Raw genomic sequence first — 24,268 nt, forward strand, 5'->3', positions numbered from 1 at the left:
TGCCCCGGGGCAGCAACTAACCAATTGTGTGCAAAGGGCAGGCATCATATTTGCAATAGGACATTATGGATCAGACTGAAGATAAGAATAGCCTGATCCTGCTGCTGGATCAGGCCCAAGGGGGACTATCTGATACTGCACCCTGCTGTGGCTCACAAGCAGGAGAGGCATTTCCCTCACTAAACCTGGAGGCAGTGCAGAGCCATCACAACTAGCAGCCACGGCTAGACAGCTGGCCTCCATGAATTTGTCCCATAATCACCTTGCAAAGCCAGCTAGTGGCCATCACATCAAGTAGCAGCGAGTTCTACATACTGCTTGTGCATGTGCGCTGATGATAATATGGTGTCACTTCTGCATGTCACGGTTTAGGGACTGGCTGGAGTCTTTCCATCTCCACTCATGGAGGCCTTGCCTAACATCTCACAGCTCCCCAACAGCTAAAAGCAGCTTCTGTTCTGCTGCTCTCTGTGTGTGTATATGCATCCAGGAGAGGCACAAGGAGAGAAATTTTGCTCCATAAAATGGCTTTTTGCACCCAGGTGGTTGAGGCCTGGTCCCTGCTATTATAAGCAGACAGGATGCCAGTTGTGCCCCCCCCCACACACACACACTTTCTTTCCTCAGCCCCATTCCTGCAGCTAGTCCTTTTTGGAACTGTGCTGAGGGGGAAGAGCAGTGCCTGTGGAACGTCCCTCCATACTGCAGCATGAGACATGTCAGGGTTTCCACTGCCCCTTTCCCAAAGATCCTGGGCTTCTTCAAAGAGGAAGCTGCCACCTGTGTTGCATGGCCTGCCCCAGGAAGCTGGGGTGGCAATACTTTTCCTGGTATGGCATCCCTAATGATGGGGAGAGCTTCACCTGCTGAGTTTCCACAAGCAGAGTGCAGGTGGCAGCACCTGGCTCTCCTCTGTCATATCTCCCTCTTCCAGCAAGATAGCTGGTTGTGTCAGTGTCTTCCCCCCCCCCCACTCCCCTCTGCTGTTGGCAGGCAAACAGCCAGGAAACACAGGCAGGTGCAAGGCACTAGAAAGGAAAGGAGGGCTTGCAGGAGGCCTGGGAGCAAATGAGAGTGGCACCATGCCCAAACTGGCCCCTGGGGCTGCATGTCCCCCCTCTCTCCACCTTGTGCTCTTTGTGGTGTCAGTTCCCACTCCATTGCGGAGCGGAGGCAAACACACAGGCCACTGGGGAGTAGGCGTGAATGCGTGTGATGTGGTGAGGGAGGGGGATTGCAGCGGAGAGCAAACTAGGGCATTGCTCTCTCTGTCTCTCGCTCAGCTGCAATGCAGAGGCCTTGTGAGGAAACAGGACAGGCTTCTTCTGCCCTCCTGGCCTTTGCTTGGGGGTTTCTGCCTAGCCTGCTCCAAGAGTCCCATTTGCTCTTCCTGGGCAAGCACTAGAAAGAAACCCACAGCTTAGGAAGGGGGGCAGCTTATAAATGGCTCTGGTCTTCCTCTTCCCAGGGTCAGAGCATAGTGCAGCTGGGGAGGACTCCAGGTCAGCTGGGAGACTGTCAGAGGGGGAAGGCTTGTGGCACGGCTCCATCAGCATAACCACAAAAACTTGCTTTCTTTCTGTGTAACTGGTGAGCCTCCCCCCAAATAACCTCTTAGATTAATGGTCCTTCAGTTCCCTGGCAGGCCTGTTAGGCTGCAGTCCTATACCCTCTTATCTGGAAGTAAATCCCATTGAAATCAGTGGAGCTTCTGAATAGAAATGCATAGGAATGTGTTATATAGGCCGATTTGTAGCATGGTGTGGGGAGTGGGCTTGTGCCTCTCTCCAGCAGTACTCTTGAGATTCTCCTTTCTACCCAGACCAGTCAGCTGCCACAAAAGGCATTGTAGGGAGAGGATTTCACCCACTGCGTAATGCTTTGGAGAGAGACTTGAGCTGTGACCCAAGGAGGCTTCTCTTCAACTCTGGTTTAGCTACAACTTTTGGGATTGCCAACTGACCTTGGAAAAAAATTTGCATAGAGCTTCTCTTGTAACAGCAACAGATTTCTCTTTGCAGAAATCAACTGGCAAATGTCTTTACAGAAGGCTGATAAGTTCATTGTCTGCTCCTTATGCCAGTCATGCTGCTGTTAAAGGCACACCTGCAGGGACCAATGATAAAGTTGGCAACTCTTACAGCCCAAGAAAAATATTTCTGGAAAAGAAATTTCCTGAATGAATTTGGGAATCTCTGTGCCAAAGGCAGAGATTGAGACTTGAGACTGTGCTGGTCGATGGAAAGGCTGGTCCATGGAAAAGCTAAAGACACTTCAGGCTTTCTAGGGAAGCCATGGCAACCTGGCTCTGGCCTGATGCACATGGAGTGTGCATGTGTGAGATTTGCGATGTTGAGCTCTGCTGGCACAACAGCCTCCTGAATTCCATGGGGACATGACCCAGGTTGTTCTGAAGGACTCTTCAAAGAGTTCCACTGACTCCACAACAGCCCGGATCATGTATATCAGCCTGGATCAGCCTGGTTAACCAATATAGTGCAGACACTGGTTGCCAAAACCCATGGCAGACACAGGAAGGGCACTTGAGCAGCAAAGGGCCTGTCCAGTCCAGCTGGCTTATCTCACAGTGGCCCACCAGGTGTCTCTTAAGCAGAAGGTTGCCTCCCCCACGGGACAGTGGAACCTACTCCATGAGGCTCTATGGCCCCTGGAGGATGAGATCTCCTCATGACCAGTGGTCAGGCAGGCCAGGGAGGACCCCTAGGGTGAACAAAAGAGGACACTGCAGCAGGGGTCTCCCCAGGGGCTAGAATCACTGTCAATAGCCCTTAGTGTTCACCTGTCATTCACTTGAAACCAGCCAATCCATGAAGCCACCTGAAGCAATCACCTTGGGCAGCAGATTGCTGGGGGCTCCCACCTCTGCCTGCCTCGGTGCCTCTGCGCTCCTTCCCCTTCCGTCCCCTGGACTGGGAAAGGAAGATGACATGTGGAAGGGAGGAGAGGACTGAGCCAGAACACTGGAGTTGGAGGAGCAGAGGCTAGCACATCACTGGCGATGGGGAGCAGCATTTGGCAGGCCTCTTCAGGCAGCAGGAGGTCTTGGGGCAGCTCTGCATTCCCACAGGCATGTGTGAACATTGCTACTGGAGCAAAAGCCACATAGCACACACATGGTTGTTCTGCTGCCTGACCGCTGTGGATTCAGAGGACAGTGGGAAATGCCAGTGTGCTTTGTGAAGAACCCCTGCTGACTCCTCCAGAAGGGGAAGGGGATTGCTTCATTGTCTGCTGGACAGGAAGTCAGGAGATGGAGGGGCAGAAGGGGAAGAGAGGCAGATCTCCTCTCCCCACAATGGAAGAGAATGGGGAAATCTTTTCTGGCAGAGTTTCCTTGGCAGTGCAAGGAATGGAGGGGCTTGGCACGGAACATTCCTGGTGAGTGCCAGGCACAGTGTGTGGGTCCCAAAGCGCAGTAGTTCAGAAACCGCCCTCCCCCCTTGGACTCAGGCAACCGGAGCAGAGGAGACAATAGCCAGGCCAGGTTTTGGGACCCAAGCCTGAAAGGCTGATGAGAAACAGTGCCGGGGCTCTTGGGGAGAAGAGTCTCCATCTGCCCTTGGAAGCACCAAGGCAAGGGCTGGCACCTGGGCCCTGGTAGTGCCACTTTGCTGCAACCAGGAAGCCTGGCTGGGGGGTGCAGTGGCAGAGGTGCAGTTAGGAGGTAAAGATCAGCCCCGCCACCTCACTGGGAGGAGCAGAGCGAGGGGCTGCCCCGTCCCCTCCCAGTAGGGACTCCCCACCACCACCCTTGGGGTGCAAGCCATAGCCCTTCTCTGCGGGTTGGGGATCTCCCCAGGGCTGAGGGGGGGGGAGCTGTAGTTTACCGATTAAAGTCAACTGTTTCCACCCAGCCCCTCTGCTGAGAGGTCTTTTCAGCCCAACCCTAAGCAGATCTACTCAAAAGTAAGTCCCATTCTGTTCAGTGGGGCTTGCTCCCAGGAAAGTGCGGATAGGCTTGTAGCCTTTGTCTAGTGTTGCTGGAATGGGGACCCGCTCCGTTCGCCGGCTTCTCCTCGGCGCACAGAGCGGTCCGGCGAGGCTGACGGTCCTGGGCTGGAGGCGCGCTGGGTCTGGTGTGACCTCGGGGCAGAGACAGGCAGGAGGGCGCGCGCATCCAAGAGCCGGTCCCTGCGCTCCAGCCGCGCGCGCTTCGTCATACTGCGGAGCGCACGCCCGGCTGGGGCTGCCTCCTCCCCGCGACGGCTGCATTGCGGGCGCGGAGCGCGGCGCTTCCCCGGGGTGGCGACGGCGGAGGGGCTGCCCCGCTCTGGCCATGGCTGGGCGGCCGCAGCCGGGCGCTGGCGCGGGAGGGTCTCCTCCGACGGGGCTGCCTCCGGCCCCGGGCCGGCACCTGTTGTCTGCACTCCCGCAGGCCCTCCATTGGCTCCGGCGCGCGTGTAAACAGCGGCCGCTCCCCCCATGCCGGAGCGGGCTGATGTCACTTTCCGCGCCGCGGATTGGCCGCCCGCGCCCAGGCGGGCGGGCAGGGGCTCGGGGGTGAGCGTGGACGCGGCGGCGCTCCGGGGTGGTGGCTGCTGGCAGGTGCGATGCGCTCCGCTCCAGAGCCGCAGCCTCCGATGGGACAGGCGCCCAGGTGAGTCCGGGGGGGTGGAGGTGGAAGGCTGGGGGCGCGCCTCCCGGAGCCGACACGCGGGCCCGCTTCACACGTGCGCGCGCGCCTGCGCCAATCGCTGGCTTGCGCGGGCAGCGAAATGTGCGGCTTGGCCTCGGTGCAAGAAGGGGAAAGTTCTTGGCGCTTGACTGTAACGTGTGAATGCGGACACGTATGTTTCCGGAGGCTTCCGCAAGCGGGACGAAGATTTAAGCTACAGTCCTAGCCCCGCTTTCCTGAGACTAAGCCCCATTGATTGACTAGGATGGGATGTACTTCTGAGTAGGCATGCATAGGATTGGGCTGTAAGGCTGCAATCCTATCTGCACTTTCCTGGGAGTAAGCTCCATTGACTATAACGGGATGTAGTTCTGAGTAGACGTGCATAGGAATGGGTTCTTAATTCTTCACTCCTCCCTGAGAGCGTGTGTTTCTGGGAGGGGTGGGGATTGTTTGGGGATGAGATAGTGACTGTGGGCAGAGTTAAGCTCCCCCTTTGTCTGTCCTGGTTGTTATTCTTGGTTTGAAAGAACAGAGTCAGGTCTCCTTTGTATAGATTTATGCAATTAGCTGAGGTGGGGGCTCTTCACAGTTACTTTCCTTTTGAAGCCTGCACTTCAAAGTCAGCTTCGGTTAGAAACTATGGGCATGGCTGCATGCAGCCTCCTGTTGAATCTGCACTTGGTTGTAGAAGGGGGTGGGCTTCTTTGTAACATGGCCCTAAAAGGGCCTTTGGTCCTTATCCACATGTGGACGTGAGCCACCTGGGAACTGGTCCAGCGATGTTTCTCTACCTGTTTTCATGTCCCTGGGGGCTTTGGGGAGAAAGAGAGCAACCCGCCAGCACATGCGAACTGGCCTTCTCTAAGGCTCAAGTGAACAGACTTCGAGAAAGAACTGCCTTCTCCTGAGTCATTCTCTTTCCCACCATCTGAGCACTGCTCAGGAATTGCCAGAGGGACTCCTTCCCACATCCTAATCAGCCAATAAGTGTTACTGTCAGAGCTGGCACAGTGGGGTGACTGCAAGGCCATGCTGCAAATGGGGATTTGGCTCTCCCCTTCACCATGCCCTCACCAGGGGACCCTGGACAATCCACTGCCTCTCAGCCTCAGTCTTTCCCAGCTGCAATATGGGCATAATTCTTCCTCACCTTACAGGATCATTGGAAAGCCTATGCTGAGATAACAGACACAGAGCACTTTGCACACTCAGAAGAAGCGTTGCTGCCCAAATTGCAGCTGTGGATGAGAGGTAGCGGGGCTTGCCTGAGGCCAGGCTGAAGAAGCCTGGAGTCACAGCTCAGTCTCTTAATGCGCTGCATTCACTCCTCTCAAACTGGAGCTTTTTGGAGGCATAGTGGGGACTCATAAGCATGTGAAACTGCCTTTGGCCGAGCCAGACCATGCCCCCCTTGCTCTATGGGTGGCAAGGGTTTCTGTCAAAGAGAGCTTTGCCAGCCCTGCCTGGAGATGCTGCTCTCAGGAACTTCTCCATGCAAAGTACAGACAACTCTACCCACTTGCTTCAGGCCCCCTCCCAAGAATGCCACTCTAAGGATTTTGAGTCCTTGAGATGTCTTCTGACCTCTGTGGGGGCTGATACCCTGCCCAGAAACTTCTTTGGGGCTTCTCATTCTGGGACCTCTGCTTGTCTCTTGGCTTCCCTAGCTGCTAACCCTTTCCTTTTGGGCTAGTCACCTGCAAATGCACTCTAACAAGAGATGCACACCCTACACTCCCATACTTAGGCCCTCTCCTGAGGCAAAGCACTTGAGGTGGAGGTCTCAAATGGGGGAAGAGAGGAACCACACAGAGGAGAAACAGGAGTGCAGTCACTCGGAGGGGGTGTGGCACAGCCTTTCAATGTTTGCATGTTTTGCAGGAAGGGCTGGCTTTTTCCCTGGCTACCTGGGAATGAGTGATGCTTGACTTTTGCCCAGGTGTCAATTGGGGCTGTTCTGAAGGAGTCGTGGTGCCCCCTTCCATGTATTGGTGAGGAGGCTTGACTAGGTCTGGAGGAGTGCAGCAGTGGGGCTGATTCTGCCACTGACAGAGCCTCACTAAGAGGAGAACCCCTTCCTCTCACAACTGTTTGCCTGGAGCTGGAGGCTCAGAGCAGGAATGGAGGGAAACTATTTTTGCTCTCAGCTCCAGCAAGGAGTTGTGAATCTCACTGAATAGCGAGGAGGAGAGGAAGCTGTGTTCCTCAAGTTGTGTTGAACTTTGGTGCAAGCAGAAGCAGTGGGCTAAGAGAGAGGCAACTTCCCTTCACCTGCACAGGCTTGGCAAGCACAGATTTTCATTGGCTAATGAGCCTAACCCAAATCTGTGAGTTTGTGCTCCAGACACTGGTTGAGGACCCATCAGGGCTGGAGGCATAGCATAGAGATGTGGTGGGTAGACAGCGGGTCATACGGGGTGGCAAAGAAGAAAACAGAGAGCGGTTCAGTGGCTGAAGGGCAGCTTGGCAAAGGGGGCTGAAAACTTTTGTGGCTCTAGGGTGTCAGCCAAGAACCCTGTGGCTGGTGTCAAGGACTCCTTCACTAGAGGGAGTTTGGGGCAAAGACTGGAGAGTTCTCACTATATCTCCTCTGGGGTGTATGAGAGAGTTTCCATGCTTCTGCTTGATTCCTGGGGGTGCGTTCTGCTCTGGTCAGGGTCTTCTTTAGAGGACTGTCCTGTTGGAGGGGCTGCAAGGACCTTCTCCTCTGTCCCAGGAGGCATGTCAAGAGGCATTTGGATTGTGCTCCTTCAGACCTGTGCGTGCTGTCTGTCTAGTTGCCGTTCCAGCCTCCCCTATGTCCTTTGCGCACTGGCAGTGGCACGTGGCACCCTACACCTGTGGGGTCGTTCTTGGGGGATGCTGCACTGCACCTGTCCAGACCATTTGAAGCCTGCTGTGTTGGCAACCAGAAAGAGCAGGAACAGCATGGGCAGCTGCAGGGAGCTCTGGGCAGAGCTTCCCTCTCCTGCCCCAGAATCCTTCATTCAAAGCATCCTTCATTCAAAGAGCAGCCTCTTGAGTGTTGGGCCTGATCTGCTTCCAGGACTGAACCAATTTATGGTACAAAGGATTCCACCATCAGGAGACTTCCTCTGCGGTTCCCCTTCCTTGAACCTGCTGCCTCAGAGAGTCATCAAATTCAAGATCCAGGTGGTGGGCTCTTGGGAGGCGGGGGTGTGTGTGTTCGCCATGGGTGTTCACCTGCTTGTTAATTGGGCTAACAAGATGGGCAGTGGTTGCTCTTGGCCTACCTTTGCAAACATGGCAGGGGGCCCTTTGTTGAGAATTTGTCTCATCAGTAATGGTAAAGGGTTTTCAGCCACAGGATTTTCATGTTTTGTTTAATGCAGCCACAGGGGCTCTGAGTTTTATCAGTGCTGGGGAGATGTAATACTTCCATAACACTTCCTTGATTAAAGTCGCCTCCTTCGAAAAGCTACTTTTCCCCCATTAAAGCAAAGGGTTAGGTACTCCATAGGCGTAGGGTAGTGACGACTTGGGAGGGGGAATCTTTTGCTGAACCAGAGCCCCCTACAGGTACGGTCTGCAAAAGAAAGCGAGGAGATCCCAGAAGGACTCTGCAACCTCAGGGAGGACTGATAAGGGCGAGGGATACCTGCCTTTCCACCACCTTCTTCTCAACACAGAGTGAAGCCAAAAGGCAGGCCATCTTGTGTGCCTTGATCCTCAGTAGTCCTGTTCTCTTCCTTGAGTTTGCTCTCTTTCTCCCCTGTCCTGCTGAACTTAGCCACAGGGCCAGGGCCTTCGTGCTCCCAGAGGTTTGTGGCTGGGAAAAGTAGAACCAGCTCCACCACCTGTGCCGCTGGGTGGTGTGGAGAGGAGGAGGCCTGGAGAACCTTTCTCCCATCCCTCCTCCCATGGGGGCAGGGCAGGGGAACTGCAGTCCTCCCCGGAGCCAGCAGCCATAATTGGCCCACAAGCTGACTTTACCTGCACATGCCTGATCTCGTCTGATCTTGGAAGCTAAGCAGGGTCAGGCCTGGTTAGTACTTGGATGGGAGACTGCTTGGGAATACCGGGTGCTGTAGGCTTATACCATAGTCTTTTGAGACTGAAGGTTGCCAACCACTTGAAGAAGTGGAGGAAGCTGCCAACCTGTATGAATGTGTTTTTCTCACTAGTGCAAGACATGCTGTAAATGCAGGTTGTGCCCAGAAAGCAGGTCCTGTATGACCTCCACACCTGGGTCAGTCCCCAGGAGACTTGTATCTATTTGTGCCTGTGAGCTGCATTCCTGCAGCATGTTGCTTCCTATCTAAGTATGGTGATATTTTTGTCCTAATCTGGCCCCTAAAGCAGCTAATCTCCATGCAATGCATTTTTAAAACTTCATAAAACATTGTAAAAAATTAAACTGCATTAAAATTACTAAAAAAGCAATGATAGTGGCAGAATAAGAACAGTAGCATTAAGGAGACTATGTCTCTGATTTCCAAAGATGCCTAGATCTTAACTGTTCTTAAAGACATGAATTCATCCCACTGTTGGGACACCCCCTGAGCAGATTTAGGGTGCAATCCTAACCCCTTATGTCAGTGCTTTCCAGCACTGGCATAGCAGTGCCAATGAGACATGTGCTGCATCCTGCAGTTGGGTGTCACTCACGGAAGCCTCCTCAAAGTAAGGGAATGTGTGTTCCCTTACCTTGGAGCTGTGTAGCCCTGGAAAGCACCAACATAAGGGGTTAGGATTGGATCCTTTATTTTTTACACTGTCCCCTCCCAGTGGCTTAGCCTCAGGAGTTGTGGGATACATGGATGTGGGATACATGCAGGTATGGGGCAAGGAGGAGGCAGTGCACACTCAGAGTCCGAACCAGTTATGGTTTTACTGGCCCATGGAGCTAACTGGTGGCCTGCAGAGCTCCTTTTGTACTAGGTTCATTGGCTCTTGGGTTGACTGTGACCAGCAGCTAGTCACAGAGATGCTAGAGTGATAAGAGAGGCTTTAAGATCATCCCCATATGTGGTAAAGGATGGGTGGGCTCACAACAGATTCCCTCCTTTGGCAGTCTTGCTCACAGTCTGCCAAGTTGCCCCCCTTTCATTGACTCAGGAGGGTCATAAGAACATAAGAAGACCCCTGCTGGTTCAGGCCAAGGGCCCATCCAACCCAGCTTCAGTGGTGTTCCCGGAGAGGGGCACAGTGCTAAGTTTTGCAGGGCAACTCACCACACTGTGTAAGCTGTCCCTCCCCCTTGCCAACAGAGCCATTCTGGGTGACAAGAGCAAAGCAGAGGAGATGCCACTGCCTTGCTCTCACCACCCTGAATGTCTCCAATGGCAAGGGAGAGGGACAGCTTACATGGCGCAGTGAGGCACTCTGCAAAACTTGTGCCCCCCTCTGGGAACGCCACTGCCCAGCTTCCTGCATCTCACAGTGGCCTACCAGGTGCCTCTGGAAGCACACAGACAACAAGATACCTCCCTTCCATCTGGCATTCAGAGCAGAGGTCATCCTGGGGCTTTTGCTGCCCAGGGCTGCCTCCCATGTTGCCACTCCCGACCCGGAAGCAATTGTGGTGATGTCATCATATCACCATAATCACTTCCAGAAACGCGCTGCGAGGTGAAGTCATTCCCGGCATGATTCCGCACCACTCTAGGCCACCCCCCTTCCTCCCCTCCAGAGGAAAGACGTGGTGCAGAATCACAGTGGGAGTGGCTGCAAGTTGCAGCCAGGCACAATTCCATGCCGCTCTGGGCCACCCCATCCTTCCTCCCTCCCCTCCAGAGGTATATGGAGGCTACTTAAATACAGAGTGGAGGAAAGATACAGCCTAGAGCAGCATGGAATCACACTGGGAGTGGCTGCAACTCCTGGCCTGATTCCACTTTGGGCAGCATCTTTCCTCTCCTCCTATAAAGGGGGGACAGGCCAGAGTGGCACAGAATCATGCCTGGAGTGGCTGCAACCTGCAGGCACTCTCAGCTTGATTCTGGGCTGCACCCTCCTTCAGGAGAAGGATTTTTTTTAAAGGGAAAGAAGCCGGCAGAGCTTCTTTAAAAAAAAAAAATTAAATACACACAGTAGGGGGGGGTCAAGGTTGGTGGCATCACCCCCTCAAGCATGGCACCTGGGGCTTTTTCCCCCTCTTGGGCACACCACTGATTCAGAGATAGGCCATCTCTAAAACTTAGAGGTTGCATGCAATCATCATGGCTCAGTCATCATGGCTCATAATCCTGGACCCTGGCAGCGCGTCCAGATCTGGACTTGGCAACCCCTCCGGCCAACTTGTGTCATCAGGGACATTTCTTGCTATCCAGCCCAACACGTGTGTTACTGTTACCGAATCCATGAAGCCATTGTCTGTGCCCTACTGCTCTCAGTCCATGAAACAGTTCCCTTGTTACACATGCCTCACCCGCCCTCCCGCCCACCCTCTGCTGTCTCCTACCCCCCCTATCAGAATTTAGAGGGCATGTTCCTTGGGGCAGGGAACCACTTTTTTTGCTTATTCTTCCCTGTTATCCACCAGGTATGTTACTGGCAACGCAAGATAACAAACACATTCCTGGTCCCAGCATAGGCATCAACTCTGTCCTCCCAGTAACTGCTGTCATGGGGGCCAAGAAAGATATGGCGCAACAAATGCCTGGGACTCTCTCCTGGCTATTGACCTATAACCCCAAGGGATGAACGCTGGCTGTACACTGAACTCTTCTCCCCCCCACCCTTCCCAACTTATTCCCCCTCCATTTCTCCCTGCAGCTGGGAAGTAACTTGGGGGGGGGGAGAGGTTCTGAGCAGAAAAATGACTGGTGGGGAAAGGGTGACATGCCCCCCTCCCACCATTCGTCATTCCTTTGCTCCCCACCACACATTCATATTTCTTTCCAGAATCAGCTGGGAAGGCAGTTGCATTAATTTGTGAGCAAGCCAGTTTGGGCTGTCCTTTGGTTGCATTTGAGGCCAGAGGCTTACCAGGCAGGTGGTTGCTCGAGGAGCAGCTAAGGAAAAGGCAGGTGTATGAGCCCCTCATTCTTCCGCTCTCTCTTCTGTGTCAATGTAGATAACCAGTTCAGGATGTCCATCTTGGAGCGACTTGAGCAGATGGAGAGGAGGATGGCCGAGATGACCGGTTCCCAGCAGCACAAGCAAGGAGTAGGAGGTGGTGGGGGCACCAGCACCAGCAATGGAGGTAGCCAAGCACAGGTATGTGTTGCAACCCCCTGCCTGAAGGACATTTGGGCACCCTCATGTGTCTTCTCTGGTTCCCTCAGCCCACTACAGCACCCCCCCTCTCTTTGGCATGGGGAGGGGACTTCAGGTGCTTCATCAAAGGGGGGTATTCAGCTGGAGAGCTGAACTGTACTTTGCTACTGAACATTAAGCCCCTTTCAAAAAAACCATAAGGAGGTGTCTTCATATCCCCTTTTATATGACTCCTTGCAAAGGCAGAGATGAGACAGGAACAGCACCATCTGCTGACGTTGCAATTCAGTGGGATGCTAGTCAGTGGAGGTTGCCCCTGTTCAGTTACCTGAAAAGCCCCCTTGCCTGATGTTCTGCAGTTTCTGAGTCTCCTTCATTTCAGGAATATGAGGAAAACAGTTACCTGTCAGGGTGGGGTGAGCAGCTCTGGAAGAGATGTAGAAAAGCTGTAAAGGCATGGGTGGAAGGGAAAACAGAGAGGGTCTCCTTGAATTCTAGTGAGTGACTCAGACCTGTCAAGTAGTCTTAAAGGGAGCATTCATCAGCAGCTGCTCCTCTGTCTGTGGAGGGAGTCCCAGTAGGGATAGTCACTTGCTGCCTGGGAGTGGCTGGTGCAGCTTGTTCCCCTTCAAAAAGACCATAGCAGACAGTGAGGTTGGGGTGAGAGGGAGCATGTGACTCCTTCTGGCTTGCACCCTCTCCTGTCACCAGTGGTGCACATGGAACTCTGCTGGGTCAGGCCGAAAGGGTCCCATCTGGTCCATCGTCCCATTTTCCACAGTGGCCAGCCTGGAACCCCTAAGGAGCCCTTAGCCAGGGCCTACAGGTGGCAGCAGTCCTCTCCATGTTGTTGGCTCACAGCTGCTGGTGTTTGTTTTATCTGCCTATCTAACCTTAAACAAAAAGTGCCACAACTGGTGTATGCCATTTTTACGCTGTAAATGAGAACTTGTTGTCATGTCTGGTGGCCAGGAATTCCACAATGCTTACCAAACTAGTTAGGAGCCTGTTGTGTGACACTTCTCCCCCCCCCCCCCCCCCACTGAATGGCTCCAAATTCTAGCATGAGAGAGAGAGAGAAAAAAAACATCTCTCTCTTCAGACCGTTCATCAGTACACACAAGTTGAGGGACTTCTCTTGGCTTAGAAATATTTTAGAAATTTAGAGACCATGGCAGTAGATGCCATTTTTTCTTAAAGGATGTGGAGGAAAATTGAAATATGCCTTTCTAATCTAGAATCCTAGAATGTGCGCTTGGAAGGGATCTTGGAGGTCTTCTAGTCCAACCTCCTGCTTTCTGCATGCAACTGCTACAGCATCCCTGATAGGGGGCTATCAAGCTTCTCTTGAAAATCTCCAGCAGGGGAAAGCCTGGTACTGGACAGCTCTTGCAGTGAGAAAATCCTTTGTAAAACTCCTTCCATGTCGTTTCAATCCATTGGTTCTAGTCCTGCCACAGGATGGCCTGCCACATAGTGATCTGCACCTTGTGAGAACACATGGTTCGTGTAGATGGAAAATACTTGCATTTCAGTCTATTGCCGTGGAGGCAGGAAGCCATGAGCAAAAATGCAACTTGCCCCAGCGGTTGGCACCCCCCCCCCCAGTTTCTGAGTCTCCTCTCTTTCTTGCAGTGCGTCGCAGGGGCAGCCGCTTTGGGGAACTGCTTCGAGAGCCGTGTGGTGGTCGTGTGTGAGAAGATGATGAGCCGGGCCTGCTGGGCCCAGTCGAAGCACCTCATCCACTCGAAGACGTTCCGGGGAATGACCCTCCTGCATTTGGCTGCAGCCCAGGGCTATGCCACCCTCATCCAGACCCTCCTCAAGTGGCGGTGAGAGCCAGAGGCTGCCTATCCTGTGCGGGAGGGCATGGGCCCCACTGAGGTCCAGGTGGGAGGGTTGGTCCCTTGAGATTCAGGCTATACTGGGGGCCAGGTAGGAAGTCCTTGGTGGATAGGCGGAGCCCCAGACTACCAGGTGTCAGCCAGGCCCTTGTACAGACTCACTTTCCAGGTGATACTTGGCTTGCATCACCCTCAGATGCCACTGCCAAGCCACAGGCTGAATCTCTTGTCTCAAAATGTCAGCATTGCCAAACCCAATCATCCCGTAGCACACCCTCACCCAAGATGTCCTTACATCTGAGAAGCATGTATGAGAGCATGGCCACTTTGTCCCCTTCCTCCAGAGGCCTGCCGTCTCATAGGGTGGTTCCTGCTCCCCTTTGGTGGGGGGCTTGGAGTGACTTCTCTCCTTCTTGGCTTCCCAGCACCAAACACGCTGATAGCATCGATCTGGAGCTGGAAGTGGACCCCTTGAATGTTGACCATTTTTCCTGCACACCCTTGGTGAGTAGCAATGGTGCCCCAGCCTGAATGGGGAGATGCTCAGGGTGCATGCTGCAAGGGAGAGTGATCGGAGGGTCACCTCAGAATCTGTGCATGACTGTTCCCTTGTTAACAGCATGTTCTTTTGGGACGGAACAGGCTGCAGGTTAAGAATCCACCCAAGCTCGCATGCATCGGCTTCATCTCTTGGAGTGTTGAAGATGACTACATAGGCCTCCTTTCTTTGGCTGTGCATGACTCCATTGCTGCCAGTTTTTGTAGTGCTCACCAAGCACTACAAAAAGTGCTCACCAAGCACCAAGTGCTCACCAAGCACAGAGGAATCCTGGAATACCCCAAAGGGGCAACAGGGAGTCCGACCCATTCAATTTGTTCACATGGTTTGAATTCTTTGGTTTAGGTCTTGACTCAAAAAAGTGACTCAGAAACATTAAACTAGTTTAGGCTTATTCTGTGCAAAATAACATGAAGCTTTTTTATCCTGGAAAAGCAAATATGGTGACTGTTTACCAAGAGCAATAGTTATTGCTTAACAGTTTGTATGTTGTTACCAACGAAATACATCCAAGATGCTTCTAATTAGGCAAATAAAGCATTAGAACTACAGTTGACAAGTCCTGACCATTAACCACTTCTTTCGAGTGTTCAGGTGTTTAATTCTGCTTTGAGGCAGGGAAACGTTTCCAGCTTCTGTTTCACAGAAAGAGCCTCTCGGAGTCAAATGCTGGGTTTGGGTTCAGTCGGACTGCCCAGCTGTGACCCCAGGAGATGTGACCCTTTCCTCTCTTCCAGATGTGGGCATGTGCTCTGGGCCACCTGGATGCAGCTGTGGTCTTGTACAAGTGGGACCGCAGGGCCATCTCCATCCCCGACTCCCTGGGGAGGCTGCCCTTGGCCATCGCCCGCTCCCGGGGCCACGTGAAGCTGGCCGAGTGCCTGGAGCAGCTGCAGCGGGAAGAGCAAGCCCAACTCAGGCAACCCCCCCGGATCCCCTGTCCTTCACGCGAGGAGCCCAGCAGCGAGAACTGGATCGCCCAGTGGCACAGCGAGGTGCTCAACCCTCAGGAGCCCCAAAAGGGAGTCACCGTGATCTCCAATTTCAATGCAGGTGTGCTTTTCTACAGGCTTTCAATGTCCTCCCCAAGAAAGAGAGTCCCCACCCCATGGCACCCTCCCGTTTTGTAAGTGATTGGCTATGGCCAGGGCCCCTTGCAATACGCAACCCCTCTATGAAAGCTGTTTGGCATTCCCTGACATATGCTAAGGCCCACAGAGCCTTTGCCTGTGTAAGGAGGGATTTTGCAGGAGGAGCAGTGTTTGTCAAACAAAAACAGTTCACCCTTTGCCCTCTTTGTTTGCAGAGTTGAGGCGGCCTCGGTCGGAGCCCTCCAGTTACTACAGTAGTGAGAGCCAGAAGGATTACCCTGCACCCAAAAAACACAAACTGAACCCTGACTACTCTGCTCGGCAGGAGAAGCTCCTTTCCACTGCCCTGAGCTTGGAGCAGCCAAGCATCCGCAAGTCAAGTTCTGGCACCAAGCAAACCCTCCCTGAGACAATCAGCCCCCGGCATGTGGTGCGGGACTATGCCCGGGAGCTTGTCTCAGACTTGGCTGGTTACCGTGGCTCCGGTGGGCAGGCAGGGGTCAAGTGGAGCCCGAAGGAAGCATACATCGGCATGTCCACAGTGCAGGTGTCAGGCAGCCCAAAGGGGCTGGTTCTGGGGAAGGACTCAGGGGCTCAGCGACTGCATCAGCGGGAGCAGATGAGTGTGCTGATGATGGCGGATCGGGAGATGGGGGACACGGAGCTGCTTTCCTTTCGGGACAGCACGGAAAGCGAGGACTGCTTGCATCACGTGGACGATCTGCAGGTATGTGCATTGCGTGGGGGGAGAGTGCACATCATAGAGGTGGCACGTGGGAAACTGCCCCATCGCTTCCTATGCAGGTAGAGGGCATTTTCTCCCTATCAAAAACAGCACACCAAGTGGGAAAAACTGCTGTGTGGTGTGACCCCCACATGGGTTTGAATGGTCTAGGTCAGGGTTTCCCTGGGAGGCACGTTCTTCCTGTTAAAATTAGACATTTAGGGCCCAGTTCTATCCAACTTTCCAGCACAGATGCAGGAGTACCAACAGGGCATGTACTGCATCCTGCAGCAGAGGACCCATCTTGGAGGCCTCCCCAAGGTAAGGGACCATTTGTTCCCTTACCTTGGGGCTGAACTGCAGTTACATCAGTGCTGAAAAGTTGAATAGGATTGGGCCCTCAATCACATTCCTTCTCCAATGTACTGATTAGTTGGTCTAGCTGAGTATAATCCTGAAATGTGTCACTTTTTCCCACTTGTTCAAGCAAAAGTACTGGAACTGGCAGCCTGCCCCTCCTTGTGTTTACTTGGATTAAGTTCCACTGATTTCAAAGCGGTTTAGGACAGCAGCCATAGTTAAGCGCAAACAAACAGGGTGACAGTCCCTCAGTAGATCCTCCATGAATGTGCCCTTCATAATACAGGTCCAGCCTATTTATACATGGATTTTTTTATACACGGATTTGACTCAACACGAATGGCCCCTGCAAATGAGAAGGAACGTGCTGATCCCTGGAGAAGGGGAAAAATGCACCCCTTTAAAATCACAGTTTAAAAAACTGTTTTTTACTGTTGCAGAGAGACAGTCATACAAGTGATTACAGGTATAACCCAAGTATCCACAGATATTTCTATCTCAAAGCTGATGAGAAGGGCCCTTCAAATTAAAGGAAAACAGTCATTTAATAATGCCAGAGAGGGCAGCTGGCTGACAATCCATCAGTCATTCTCTGCAGGCTTCACTCCTTCTTTCCCCCTTGCTGGGGCTCCTGGTGAAGGGAGGGATTGTTGCCTCCTAGTGAAGCCTAAGCTCCTGGAGAGAGACTGATTGACTCTGTTTGCATTACAAAGGTCAGCAAGGCTGTTGTTAAACCACCAGAGCAAAGAAACTTTGTTTTTCAGATTTGCTATAGTTTGTTTTTTGCCATCCAGGGGAGTGCTTGGAGAGGAACCCTGGAATAATGAGGCTCAACCAGTATTTCATATGTTGCTGAGAGGACAGCAAATCCTGTTTCAGTTTTGCTCTGCAACCTTGGAAATTTGGTTCAATATTGCTTTTGCAAGAAATTTGTTGTTTTGTTTAGCTTAACTAGAATTTCACCCAGCATTAAGGAAGGAGCAGAACTGTGAATACTGCCTACACCCTTATTGGTGATGTAATCCTTCTTGGCTACTTGTGTTGCCTGGGTTGGAACAGGAAGGCATCCCTGAGACATCTGGTGGGCCACTGTGAGATGCAGGAAGATGGGCCTTTGACCTGATGCAGCAGGACTCTTCTTATGTTCTTAGGAAGAGGGGGCAGAGCAGAAGAGGAAGCATGAGGAGAGTGCTGGGCTATAGTGTAGTCTCACCACCCCTCCACACTTCTGCTCTGGAGGCAAGTGAGTGGACAGAAGTGGGTGCCCAACTCACTTAGCCTTATGGGTGGGCCAGTCTTGCCCCTGGTATCACGGAAGTGCTGCATATGTTTCACGTGGAAAAGAGATGAGAGAGTCTGGAGGCCAAAGGGAGTCTTGAAGTAACACCTAGAGAAACGGTAGGGCACTGACTGGGCTTCTGCACCACTGCCCTGCCCTTGCCACAGAAGGGATCATGGAGGCATCAGCCTCACTCCTTAAGTCTGTGGAAGTTGCTGCCCCAGGGGCATAGTGATAGTGTAGAGGGCTTCAAAAGTTCACAGAGTAGAAGTTTAGGTGGAAGTGTTCACCCTCGAATGCCTATTGTCTGTGGGAGCACCCGCAGGGACCACCCGCAAAGCACCCTTTGTGCCTTGTTGGCAGCATCTCCAAAGCCATCTGGTTAACTCCTGCTGAAAAGAGGAGACTGTCTTTTGATTTGCCCGGCAGCAAGTCTCTCCTGGAAAGCTTGGCCATGAGAGTCTCCTTGTGTCAACAGCAGCACAGCCCCCCTGACTTCTTGATGAGCTTCTGCTTGGGCATCCTCCCTGGTCTGAGCAACTCAGAGCCTCTGCCTTTGCTGCTGGCAGTGGCCCAGTTTGGCCCATTGCTGTCTCACCTTCTGCCACTCCAGACCTCAGCTGGATGGAGCCAGGAGGAGATGTCAACAGCCATAACCTTCCTTCCCCTATAGAGAGACACACCCACACAGAACTGCCTTCCCTCCTTGCAGGTTACCATGATGACTCTGGCGGAGCACATCATTGAAGCCACACCAGAGAGGATCAAGAGGGAAAACTTCGTGCCCGTGGAGACGCCACTGACCGAGAGGACAGAAAGCGCCGCCATTAGCACCTCGATGAGCTGGCTGGCCAGTTACCTCGCGGATGTTGATCATTTACCGAGTGCTGCTCAGATAAGGTCTGTGATGAACTGGGGCTGAGGCTTGTGTCAACTGCTAGTCTGCATTGTCTTCCCTGACCCTAGCCCCACAGAAGCTTACCATCTTCCCTTCAGCAAGCAGCTCTAACTGGCATTTGCACATTCCCAGTGTTGGCTGGCACAGGCAAGCTGTGTGGCCGGCGGGCAGATGGTGCGCACATCTTACAGTGGCCAGCTCTGATCCCTGCTGCACAGAAAGCTGTTTCAGCAGAGAGGCAAACACTAAATGTTTTGGTTCTGTTCTGGTTTAGTTATCACTGATTTAGTTTTGTTCTGGTTGAGGCCAGAAGAGCCAGTTCAGTACCCAGGACACCTCAGGAACTGGTTCAGGCCCTGTGTATGAGGAGGAGAGCAATATAACAGGGATCAGGAAATTTGAGAACAAACGTGGCGTATTGGTGGGCGTATGGGATGAGCCCAGGTACAAACGCTGGGTGGTAACTAGTCACCTGCCTGATAGTCTTGTATGCCATTCTGAGCTCCTGAGCTAGAAACATAGAAGTCTCCATTTGTAGGACTATTATGGCAACGATCATCATGGACTCCTAAAGGAGCAGACCTCTGTAGAAGCTGTTCTTGCTCATGCAGTTAGCCCCAACTGAGTGAAAAGTGGCTAAAAAATCCACTTTTAGCCACTAAAAAAGTTTCTGAAATGACTTCTGGTTAAAAAAAAATCTCTCTGATTTGGCTCTGAATGTGCACAAGGGGTTTTTGTGGGCAAAATGGAGCACCCTGAGGCAGGTAGAAGAACCAAAAGAGGGAATTCATGCAGAGAAGTTTAGCCAGAGGGAGAGACTTCTTGGGTCTTAATCATTTCCTAATTACCAGCCCTACCAGCCCTCCTTAATGTGTTGCAGGGATTGTTAGCCAGTTAGATCACATCTGTTTAGTCTTTGCTTTTTGCTCATTGTAATTGAGGAGACCGCCTCTGCCCCTCACTGAGTCTAAGCTGCACCTCTGCCCCTCACTGAGTCTAAGCTACAAAATGACTACCAGGCAGAACCTCCTGCACTGCAAACACAGCACATGCTCCCCTTCAAGTGGTGGTGGCAAGTTTTAAATTATTTACTTTTACATCCCACTTTTCTGTCCAACTCACAAATCAACTGACAGAATTTATGAGACACAATAAAATCCCACACTTCCTTCTGCTGGTCAAGGAAGTGCCACCAGTGGGAGACACGGGACAAGACCTTTTGGGAGGTAGCTCCCTAATTGTGTAAGTTCCTCCCCCACATGACTCAACTATTCCCTACAGCAGTAGTTCTCACACATTTATCACCAGGACCCACTTTTTAGAATGAGAATCTGTCAGGACCCACCGGAAGTGATGTTATCAAGCAGGAAAATTTTTAACTATCCTAGGCTACAATCCTACCCACACTTACCCAGGAGCAAGCCCCATTAACTATCATTGTTAGAAGAATATACATTTAAAAATACAAGTCTGTAACATTTCCCCAAATGCAGTCACATACCATGGTAGCATCAGGTCTAATATATCAAAAATAAAATATTGAAATGAATGGGGACCCACCTGATATTGGCTCGCAACCCACCTAGTGGGTCCCAACCCACAGTTTGAGAAACACTGTCCTACAGATTTCTCTGTTCTGTTTGGTCTTTTCCTAAATTTTGCTGTTATTTTGCTTACTATGCTGACTTGGTGGCAGTTCTGTTGTGTGATATTTTATTGATTATGGTGTTTGTTTCCAGTGAGTAAAGAGAGTAAGCCTAAATCTTACTCAACACAATGGGCCTGAGTAGAATAAATAATGCTGTTTTCAAACAACTCTACTTATGGATATTACCAGATACCTTGGTGACCCCTTAAATGGGGTAGAAGGGCAGCCTGTAAATGCTGTGAGACTGGCCATGGTAGAATTTCATAGTGAGGAGGAGGAGCATGGAGTGTCTGCTGACCTTCTTCTACACTACCTCTTGTTGCAGAAGTATGTATAGTGGACCCCTGACCCCCTCCTCCAACACCAGCCTGAGTCCTGCAAGCTCTCCAGTCAATGAAGCAGCTTTTGAGAAGCCCAGCCTCCCTTCGGCAACAGACTGGTCAGAATTCCTAAGCGCCTCCACCAGTGAGAAGGTCGAAAATGAGTTTGCGCAGCTGACCCTCTCCGATCACGAGCAGAGAGAGCTCTACGAAGCTGCCAAGCTTGTCCGGACAGTCTTCAGGAAATACAAGGTAAGGGGAGGAGTGATTTGCCAGCTGGGGGAAAATCCCTCGGCTGCTGTACTCTGCCTGACACGTGATCAGGACTGCTACTGACCCATGGCAAAATCTCCAGTTCTGTCGACTGCCTCCTTGCCCTCACATCCCTCTTTGGTCTCTTGGTTCACGGCGGGACAGCTTGCTTGGCCACCCAGCTCAACTTCTTAATTGTTGTGTTTTGGCTGTAAGTGCTCTTATATCAAACTGGGCTTCCTTGAGGTGGAAATGCAGAATATAAATAGTTCAAAAGAGAACTCCACATTGCAACAAACATAAGGCTAAAACCCAAAATGAAGCTCCTTGTTGTTGCACTTGGCTACATTCCTTTTTTATCTTCAGTACCCTACCCTTTCTCACAACCACCTTACCAACTGTGTCCTCTCTCCCACACTTCTATCCTCCCCTTGTAGGGACGTCCCCTCCGGGAACAACAAGAAGTGGCCGCGGCTGTCATTCAGCGATGCTACCGAAAATACAAACAGGTGAGCCGAAGGTTACTTTGCACATGTACTGCCAGGGGACCTGGGGAACTGCCCAGGCTGAGTGTCTTTATGGCTGAGCAGGACAGGTGATGCACCATTCAGGGAAGACCCTCTTGAGGGCAGGGCAGGCACTCCACTCATCCTCTTTGTGTTTAACAGATGGCCTATTTAGTCATCTCCAAAATGCAACAGCAGAGACAGTATGCCTGATTTAAATGTCCTCTTGGTTCTCGCCCCACCTTGCTACCCTTAAGACCTGGAAGCTATGAGAGAAGCAGTCTGGGTCATTTTCACTGCTTTTGTGGAACATTGCATGTGACTTTGGATAAGAGGCCCTCTGGATAATTCACTTGGCATCTGGCAAACCAGACTGTGGGTGGCTGGGAGGGTTTCAATCGCATGACTTAGTGCTTCTCCATATTTTTCTGTTTAAGTTTGAACACATAGAAAGCCAGGTATTAAGGAGGAAGTTTCAGCGTAGCCTCCTTCCTGAAGTGCTTGATTTCTTCATGCAGGGATTTATTTTTTCCTTAATGGAAGCATTTTGTCCCACAATCCCTAACTTGCAGTCTGAAGTGGTACAATCCAAGAATGGTCTTACCTTGCAATGAGCTGTTTGTCAAAGGACCTTTTAATTCCAGTAATTTTGTGGGCTGAAACTCAACAGGTTGGCAATGTTGTGTGCCATGCAGCCCGAGCCAGGAGCCCATACCCAGAGCTTCCCTGCCTTCCTTTTCCAAAGGACAGTCCTCATGCTGCATCAGAGACTGCTCCCAAGGGTCACCCATTCAGATGGGGGCTTGTACAGCAGCACACCAACTGGGGTCTGCAGAAAGCTCTTGGAAGCCCTGTGGTGTGCTGGGAAGCTTTGGCTCCTACCTCTAGCGGTCAGAAGGCTTTGCCAGGCAGTTACCAGGAGGAAGGGGTGGGAGGTGGTAAGTCTGTGCATTTGTTTGCAAATCCCAGTAGCCAAACTGCTTGGGGAGTTTTGCCATTGTATTTGATATGAACTGTGGGTCACCATGAGGGTCTTTGGTGTGCTGAAAGGCAGACTGTCACTGTGAAGAACTACACAGCTGCTGTTGTCCTTCATGCACAGCAGTTTCCATCTGGTCCATGGCCCTAGTGTTTGCGGTCTTAGGAATCTGAATTCACATAGGAGGAGCTTATCCAGGTCGTGCTCTACTCCACTGCAAAACTGTCCAGGCTGCCAAGGCCTGGCTTGTGTGCAGGGGGGTCCTGGCGGCTTCCATTCACAGCAGGGACCCCCTGAGGATTGCTGCTGCTGTCACTGATGACTCTGAAGATGGCTGGCTGAGGACTTCTGGTTCCACCTGTGTTTGGAGTGGCCGTACAGCCCCGGCTCTGTGCTGATGACGACTTGAGTGGCCAAGCACTGTACCTTAATCTTGTATTTTCTGTTTTTCCCCCTAAGCTTACTTGGATAGCCTTGAAGGTAATGAATGAATGCACCCTTTTGGGCTCATGAGCTTCTCATATCCGTTGCAAGCCAGGGAGGTTCTTGTATTTTACTAGAAAGCAGGCGGAACAGGTGGAGACTGCATGCCAGACGTGCTGCCTTGTTTTTCATGCTGTGGCCTGTCACCAGGAGTGTTGTGAGGAGGTAAACACTCACCAGTAGACACCTCCGTTCCAGAGATCCAGGACGTTTAGCTTGAACATTACTAAATTGCGCACGTGAATGGAAACAGCATGTTTTCAGCCTGCCCAGGACTTGTCACTCAGCCCAGTGCTGTTGCACATATTGGCCAGGATGCAGAGAGGTGGGAGCAGGAGTACTGCTTCCTGAAGTGTAGGATAGGATCCTGTCTCCTCTTTTCCCTTCCATCCCCACAAGTGAAAGAGTCGGAGACCATGTCCTTTGAAGCTTCAGAGAAGTGCCCCAGGTGGGTGCCAGGTTCCTGCAGCCCTTCCCCCACCTACAGCTCAGAGTTCCCACTGCTTAATGGTCGGAGTTCTCTGGGCACACAAAGCTGCTCCCCACAGAAAAATCCAGCCAAGGAGATGGAGAGGGAAGGTCCTTTCTCCGGTCCCATGGATGACAACACCTGTGCCTCCTACTCCCTCCCCCCATCTTGCAAGCATTTTGTTATAGGAGTACAAAAATTATTTGGGGGGAGGGGCTGCACTTCAGTCACAAAACCTGCTCTTGCACAGCCCACGAAAAATGCCTAGTAATACCTGGGTTAGACTCAAGTGTCGATCTGATTCCACAAGTATGGCTCTGACCCGTGGTCCCTTCAGTTTGGACTGACTCCGTATTGTCTGTCTCCTCACTGGCAGTGGCTCTGCAGGGTCTCAGGCAGTAAAGGTTCTTTTCCAGCCCTATCTTTAGATGCTGCCTGGAACTGAACCTGCTGGGCCTTCTGGATGCAAGCGGGACTACTGCCTGCTCTATTGTTCTGGCCACTTTAATGGGGAGTGGATTAGAGATCCATGGTGAGGAGCAGTCTTGTCTCCAAATATCAGATGTTGGGGCCAGAAGGCAGGGAGAGGGCATTCAGCCTGTCCATCCTAAGAGCGCCCCCTTCCCCCATTGCAGGGCTAGATCAACTCCTGCGTCTGGCCTTAGTGAGTCTGAGCCCACGGATGGTTTGGGAGGAAGCAGGTCCAGCAAATGTTCTGGACCAGATGGCAAGAGGGTCAAGGAACAGGCTGGAGGTGCGAGTCCAACCCAGACAGCAAGAGTAGTCAGAGAGATGGGACTTTTCATTCTCAGAAAGCAGTTTGTCCTTATGGGTTGCTAGGTCCCGCTGAGCCCCCGGGCCTGTTGAGCACTCTCCTAAGCTCTGCCCCTTCCCTGAGGCACAGGGTGCCTTAAGGAGCAATCCTCGGGGCTGAAGCTAAGCTTCCTTCTGTTCGTTCCCACCTGGCAGACAGGCACTGGGGAGCAGGAGGATGCTGAGCGTGCTGGTCCCTTGTGGGAATCATGCTCAGGGGTC

General features: G+C 52.2%; 1 protein-coding gene across 1 annotated transcript in view; it reads left to right on the forward strand.

The window, feature by feature from the left end:
* Positions 1–24,268, forward strand: part of LOC136660346 (calmodulin-binding transcription activator 1-like) — a 627,764-nt gene that overhangs the window by 583,989 nt on the left and 19,507 nt on the right. The window contains exons 10-17 of the mRNA XM_066637476.1: positions 11,679–11,821; positions 13,457–13,653; positions 14,091–14,169; positions 14,962–15,277; positions 15,531–16,042; positions 18,391–18,578; positions 20,550–20,796; positions 21,234–21,305. Of these exons, the coding sequence (XP_066493573.1) occupies positions 11,679–11,821; positions 13,457–13,653; positions 14,091–14,169; positions 14,962–15,277; positions 15,531–16,042; positions 18,391–18,578; positions 20,550–20,796; positions 21,234–21,305 (1,754 nt within the window). The remainder of the gene's footprint in view (positions 1–11,678; positions 11,822–13,456; positions 13,654–14,090; positions 14,170–14,961; positions 15,278–15,530; positions 16,043–18,390; positions 18,579–20,549; positions 20,797–21,233; positions 21,306–24,268) is intronic.

This window comes from Tiliqua scincoides, chromosome 9 (assembly GCF_035046505.1).
Source record: "Tiliqua scincoides isolate rTilSci1 chromosome 9, rTilSci1.hap2, whole genome shotgun sequence".
NCBI classification, from domain to species: domain Eukaryota; kingdom Metazoa; phylum Chordata; class Lepidosauria; order Squamata; family Scincidae; genus Tiliqua; species Tiliqua scincoides.